The 7,178-nt window shown below is 44.7% G+C and overlaps 1 protein-coding gene across 1 annotated transcript; it reads right to left on the bottom strand.

The window, feature by feature from the left end:
* Positions 1–1,407: 1,407 nt before the first annotated feature.
* On the bottom strand, positions 1,408–6,394 carry CCNO (cyclin O). Its single transcript, XM_063128783.1, has 3 exons — positions 6,053–6,394; positions 4,012–4,197; positions 1,408–2,077 (listed from the first exon to the last, which is right to left on the bottom strand). Exons 1-3 carry the CDS (start codon positions 6,392–6,394, stop codon positions 1,598–1,600), a joined length of 1,008 nt encoding a protein of 335 aa, XP_062984853.1. The 3' UTR covers positions 1,408–1,597.
* Positions 6,395–7,178: the final 784 nt, after the last annotated feature.

The raw sequence follows: 7,178 nt of genomic DNA, 5'->3' as shown, positions 1-7,178 counted from the left end.
CTGTTAGTTTTTCCCTACCCTGTGCCTGCTTACCCTTCCCTGTACCTGTTTGCATTCTCTTCCCCTCCTTATTGTTTTACTATGATTTTATTAGATTGTAAGCCTATGCGGCAGGGTCTTGCTATTTACTGTTTTACTCTGTACAGCACCATGTACATTGATGGTGCTATATAAATAAATAATAATAATAATAATAATATAGTGCCAGATAGGACAGAGATTGCACCAAAATGCAGTAAAGTGGTAGGTGGGGGACTGGTAAAAGAGTGGTGGGCACAGGGGATGAATCTGCCCCCCCTCGCAATCCCTCTCTCATTGCTGCTTTTCTCCCAGCTAGTTTCAAGACCAGAAATAATTATGGATGGAAGAAAATCAACTAGAGTGGGAATGCAAGAGGGAAGGAGCTCAGCATCCCCCCAGCTGCTGTTTCTCTGCTTGAAATTGTTTCCTTGGCATCTAGACACTAAGGGCATGTCTACACCATGCCTATATCCCGGGGTAGTCCTCGGATTGTTCCTGTGCATCCACGTGACGCACAGGGGATCCTGGGGGCAACCCGGGACTAGCGAAGACTTACCCCGGGATATCAGGAACCACAGAAAAGCTGACTTTTCCATGGTTCCAGGACCATCCCGCAGAGCATGGCCATGCGGCTGCTGCTCCCATAATTGTCCTGTCCTCCCCGTGAGTAGCGGGGACCATAAAATGGGCACGGAGCTGCACAGAAGCAGTCTGTGCCCATTGGGGGTGGGGAGCGGGGACAGGTTCCCCCCCCACACACACCTTTAGCGCTGGAGCGCAAAGACGGCCGCAACGTCCTTCTGGGATGTCACGTGGTCTTCTAGACATCCAGGGAGGATCCCAGAAGCCAGTAAGTCCACGATCCTCCCCCTACACCCTTGTGGTGTAGACATGCCCTAAAATAAATGAGAGCTACCATAATCTATAGTTAGACCCTAAGGCTGCAATCTTGAACACACTTACTAGGCAGTAATTTCATTGGGCACAGAGAGACTTACTTCAAGGAAACATACATAGGATTGTTGGACACAATACAGAACTGCTTCTTATCTAAGTGCTGTCCCATAATGTGTTAATTTTGTCATGAGAGGAAACAGAAAAGGTTGCAACTTGCCATTAAAGACAATTACTGATAGAAGCTTTATTAGATAAATGCATTTACAGTACTGTTGTCCTTCCCTATGGCTTAGCGTTGAACTACTATCTCAATAAATAAGTACAAGCATAATATACAATATTAACAACTTCAATCTGTTATTTAAAATAATGTCAGTGCAATACAAGACAAGTCTACTGTGCAAAATATAATTTGAAATAATGTTTAAAAGATTAGAGAAGCTATTGCTTAATTGATTATATTCTAAACCAATCTCGCAGCTTCCGCTACTAATAAATATAAATATCATGTAAAACTCGTTAGAGACTATTGAAAAAAAGTACAAAGAAAATACTGTTATGTTAGAGGTATTGCAACTATTAGTGATCCTTCTGTAATACACTGGAGAAAATGGATGATCTAAACTTCCAAATGCATGGTTACACACAGTGTTTCAAGTATTTGTTTTGTTTCATTAACTCATTTTTCTAGGTGTAGATACTGATCTGAAATCTCAGGGGGTAGTACCAAAGGCAAAGAGTCCTCATTCAAAGACACCAGTAAATGTAGTTTGTCCAGGCAATCCTGCAAAATTCCCTCTGGATATTCACTTAAGTTAAAGTCCAGTGGTTTCTGGTGCTGCAACATTTGGTCAGCCAGTCCCAAGCAGCACACGGCCAGCAAAGAAGGCATGTATTTGTTAAAAGCATAGTCAGCCAGGCTAAGTTCAGCCACACCTTTTGCCAGAGCTTTGGCATTGCTGGCCTCCCAGGCATCAGCTTCACAAGCCTCCATCCTCACATGGGTGAAGTGTTCCAGGAAGAAGTTGATGGTGGGGGCCACCAGGTTGAATCGGAGCTTATTCAGAATGATGCACTCCAGATTGCAGAGTTGCTGACGAGAGAAAGTGTCACAGCAAAGGGCCAGGAGCTGTTTCACCTTGGGTGGGTGCACTTCCACCTGAAAGATACAGAAGCAGAGAAAGTAATACACGGCACTGTAAGCATAAAATAACATTTTGGAATATTTCTAGAATGGTGGAACTGTATTACTACTGACTGCTATATTCCCAAAAGTAAAACAATTCTAATTATCTTTTTCACCTTTAATCCAATTAACATCAAATACAATTCAACCAAACTTAAGTGCTTTACATTTCTTTCAGTGGGAGAGTTAAGCTTATGCACAATTGTCTTCTATTTATATTAATGAAGAATTAAATGGTTTCACTTTGGCTTTACGTGCTAATCGATTTTTTGAAGGTGATTTAAATTAATCTCCAGAGCTGTAGCACACTTCTTCCTGTTTGGGGTGTGGGAGGTGAGGTGGGGAGGAAAGCGGTGAACACAGTGGCTGGGATATGAAGATACGTTAACTTAAGAAAGCTCATGGAAGGAAAGTTTCCTGCTCCCTTCTCCCCTGCAACTACCTGTGATCCCCGGAAAGCCTCTCTGGAGGGTTAGGGGGGGCCTCCTAGACAAAGTGGGATGGGGCACTGGGAGCTGCTGGGGAGATGGGAAATTTCTGTGATCTTTCTTAATTGAACATTGCTCAGTTTTGCCAATCTTGGAATTTGTTGCAGCATCAGCCCAGGCTATAAGGTGGGTGGATTGGTCTCTGCTGTCCATAACAACACCATCTTGCTCAACACGAAACCGGAAGAAGATGGGCTATGAAGGCTTATACATAGCACACTGGGCTAGTGAGACAGATTGGGAATTGGGAATACTGTTGATCTACTACCCTGCTTCCCAAGTCTCCCTGGTGAGCTAGTCTCAAGTGTAGTGTTAGAGAACCCCTAGACATTGTGAGGAATCCAATAGATTTCTGAATGCTCTGGGGGAATTTCCATCAGTCAGAGATCTAGTTGAAAGTATAGTCACTCTAGGGAATAGTGAGACATGACGTGTTGTTGACACAATAGCTCCCAAGTGCCCAACCTGGTGCTGTAGGGCCTACGGTGCTCCCTGGTTTTCTGGGGAGCTCTGGATGATGAAACAGGCTGGAAGATAGCTGCATGAGGCTTAGCAGGAACATGTAAGAGTGCAAAACCACGCCTGCTGTATGGCAGTGAGGGCAACAAAGGCTTACTTTGCTGCCTCCATCACATCCTCAAGTAGATGTCCAGCAGAGTTTTTCTGGGTGGCTCAGGGCTCATTGTCATCTTCCACAATAAATCCTTGCATGATAATCCCATTTCCATATCTGCATGGTGAATAACCCTGCTTCAGGTTCTAGACATGTTAAATTAAGGAAGTTCATTGATGGAAAGTTTTCTGTCTCCCCTTTGTCCCTGTAGCCACTTGCCCCCTCCATGCCTCTCTGGAGGGTCAAGAGGCTCTCCTGAACAAAGTGGGGTAGGGCAGGGGCTGCTGGTGAAGGGGGGAACTGCCTCACCTCCTTTTTCCCAACCACCCCCATTGGGTGGTTTCCTAAATGTGTGCACTCTCCCCCACCCCCCAATTCTAAAAGGTTGAAATGCTTCTAAGGCTTCGTTACTGGCAGTAAGAGCTTGAGGTTTTGGCCTTGTCCCTCTTGCCTTTAGCCCCACCCAACACTGTAATGTACCCTTTGAACCCAGGAGCTTCTCCGAAATGGAATTTAGCTCTCGGGCAGAAAAACATTCAGCACTCCTGCCCTCAGTTTCTGATCTGTAATTCTGCTATCTGATTCGCAAGTTTTCAAATAAAAATAAATCTATTAGGAAACTTTGACTGAAGTGGTTGATGTCTCAGAGCATTGCATGGACTGTGAACAGAGCTTCAGGGTTAGAAGTAGAGAGCAAACTAATACCAGTGATCCATTGGTATTCAGGCTTCCCTAGTATTTTCTTGGAGCCTCCTAATCACCATGGTTTAGAGGTATACCTTGTCTTATAGCTAAGCTTCTGGTACCTGTTTGCAAGAGATGAAAAGCGAGGTGACCCCTAGAAGTTGGAAGCAGTCAGCAGCCACTGGGGTGGTGGTGAGGAAGCGGTCTAGAGTGTTTACCGCCAGACATAAGGACTCAAAAGAGAAGCCAAAGTGTTTATGCACTGGAATTAGCCAGCTGATCAGTTTGCACCGAGCCTCTGCAGTTATCTGGGAAACCAAGTAGAGAAGGTGTCAGGATGCAAAAGAGAACCCTAGAGGCAGCCATTCATTGTATTACAGAGTGTGATTAATGAGAAGCAAAATATTAGCATGGAATTATTTAAAAGTTTTGGGTCATTTACTTTATTGTTCCCTCCTGATTATTTCATGATCAGCATTGCCATGTAAGGTTGTTTAGTTGTAACTGAAATAGTAGATTGTTTCCCTGCAATGTGCAATGACTTTTGCAAACACAAATTGATGCGGATTTAAAGGAATCTAAAGAGGGTACGTGATGAACTTTACTTTTACTATTTTGCTACAGCAGCTGTCCAACATGTACACGCAACAAAATAGTGATGCACATTCATTTATTTGAACTTTTTTTGCCCCATCCTTAAGCCAAATAAATAAATAAATCATAATGATGATGTACACGTTTTTCCTCTTCCACTCTTGTAGGAAAAGTAAAGTCTAGGAAAACCCAATAAAGAGTGATAAACTTTATGTGGCAAATTAGGAAATTAGAAGCAACATGCATGTAGTTTTACTAATATTTGATATGCATCAGCTCAAAGATGTTCATGGGAAAGCAGTGTCCCAGTGGTAGAATGACTACAGTGCATAAGCAGAGCATTGGTGCCAGGCAACTGTTCGGACTATTATGTAATTCTGTACAGTGGACAAATTGAGAAAGACATGAAGAAAATGACAGTACATGTAACAAAAATGACAGTAATAGATCTGAAATATCTTGCAATTTCTAAACATGAACCAGAAAATGATGTACTATTGGCACTTCTGATTCCTTTGCCACTTCTAAACCTGTAGTCTCTTTCTGTCTCAGGTTCCTTCCCACCCAAGTCAGCTCTGCCAACTCAGCATTTCCAAATGTCCCTCTCAAGAGATGTCTAATTTGAATGAATTTTTAAACGCTATCTTTTTACAAAACCCTTAGTTCTTATGTGTTCTATCTTCCTGGGTTTGTCAATCGTGTGCAATTGTGCCACTGAACACCAATGTGATGCTTGCTAAATTAAAAGCAAAGGGGTCTTTTATCTCACCACATACATCATATTATTTATACAATGCATGTAAGTGTTCTAAGTACTTTACATCTCTAAAGCAGACAGATTCTCTGCCCCTTAAGAGTTTATATCTTAAATGGACACTTTACAATTATTTGTTTTCTACACAGAAAGCACTCTGGGCAGAAAAGCACATGAAAACTCCATAAAGATCATTGTGTGTTACAATCATACTTATGTATAGATTTATGAGAACATGAACTGGAAAGTAGTAGCTAAATACAGCTTCCTCTAACATATGTACATGCATGTGTGAATGTTACACATGATGATTTCCAGGCAGGTTCAGGTTTTTCCCTAAACAAAAGATCATTCCATGAAAAGAGGATAGTGAAAAAAAGGAAGAACATCTTGAACATTTACGCTGTACAGCACCATGTACATAGATGGTGCTATATAAATAAATAATAATAATAATAGGACTGTTCATATGTTATGTTGAATGTATATAGAAAAGGGAGCAAAATAGCACCATCTGTGTTTGCCATAACCTGTGAATAGGCTAGATGTGTGTAAAAGTGTACACAAACAGACTCCTTACACCTGATCTAGAACTCCGGCTATTCAAAGGTTTTGGAAAAGCTGCCACAAGCTACCGACCCCCGCTACACGCATACAATCTCACGTTTTTGAAGAGCCTTTAAAGAGGAGAAAGCAATAATACAAAACATGTTCAGTAGAAGTTCAGTTTCTCAGAGGAACAAAATTTGCCCACCATTAGGGGCAGAACCAGCAGCTGTGGGTTTAATCTTCAACCCCACTTCCCCTCCTCTTACTTGTGGCTGCTGGGCCAGCGGGTCGAGCGGGTGAAACTTGCCCTCCAGCTCCTTTCGGAAGCGGTACCAGCTTTGCCCGTAGTCGCGGAAGGTCTGCCGCTCCAAAGGGTGCATGGGCTCGCAGCGGCTGGGGGAGGCGACCCGGCCGGGGAGGAGACCCAGCGGGGGGGCCTTGCTTTTCTTGACGGGCGCGCGAAGCTGGAGGCTGGCTTCGACGACGCCCGGGGGCTCAGGCCGCTCCTCGGGGGTCACGTCCTCGGCCCGCTGCCGCTTGCACGGCGGGCTCTGCCGCCCGCCTACAGCCGCAGGGCGCTCCTGACTAGGTCGGGTAGTCACCACCATGTTGCAGCTCCTACAGTTACCGCTGCCTGTCGGGCAGCACCGAGGGGAGGTGCGCCGGCGCCGGCTATATGTTGGGGCGCTGCGCCCCGCCCCTGGTCCCGCCTGCTGTAGACATCCCCTCCCCGCTTCCCGCCCCTTGGCTTTGCCGGCTTTCCCGGCCAAAGAACCGCTCTCAGCTACGCGGCGGGGCTGGGCTTCCTTGTGTAACTGCTGCAAGTCTTTCGGCCGCCAACAACTGGAGCGGGAGCGGCACGTTCAGGCGCACCTCAAGCCCTGGGGGGGGGGGGGGGGGAGGAATCAAAGAATCCCCTTTCTGAAGCGGTTCTTCCCTAAACCACGCCGAAGTCACAGTCGTCGTTATGAGGCGACGCCTGCCATTTTGTTCTGACTTTATTTATGGGCTGTAGTTAAAGTCGTAGAGTAGTTAGGTGTCTTTCTACCCAAGGCGACACGGTGGATATACATAAAAAATGCTCATGTGGCACTTTAAAGACTAATAACTTTATAACGGCATTAAAATTGTATGGCAGAATAATGTGTTAGTCTTTAAGGTGCCGAAAGACTCTTCGTTGTTTTTGGCGCAACACGGCTTACTCTGGAAGTCATAAAAGTGGAGACTACTTAAATGTAATAGAAACTTAAAACGATTAAATACAGTCTTCGTTTTGAAAGCTCTAGTTTTGCGTGGCATGACTTTTCAAAGCTTTTAACTGAAGGACCCCATTCCAAGCAAGCAGGTGGGAATTCCTCGCATGCAAAATGCCCATTTTCCACACCCGCGCGC

This window comes from Elgaria multicarinata, chromosome 6 (genome assembly GCF_023053635.1).
Source record: "Elgaria multicarinata webbii isolate HBS135686 ecotype San Diego chromosome 6, rElgMul1.1.pri, whole genome shotgun sequence".
Classification (NCBI taxonomy): domain Eukaryota; kingdom Metazoa; phylum Chordata; class Lepidosauria; order Squamata; family Anguidae; genus Elgaria; species Elgaria multicarinata.
This window is presented reverse-complemented; position numbering and strand designations above follow the sequence as displayed.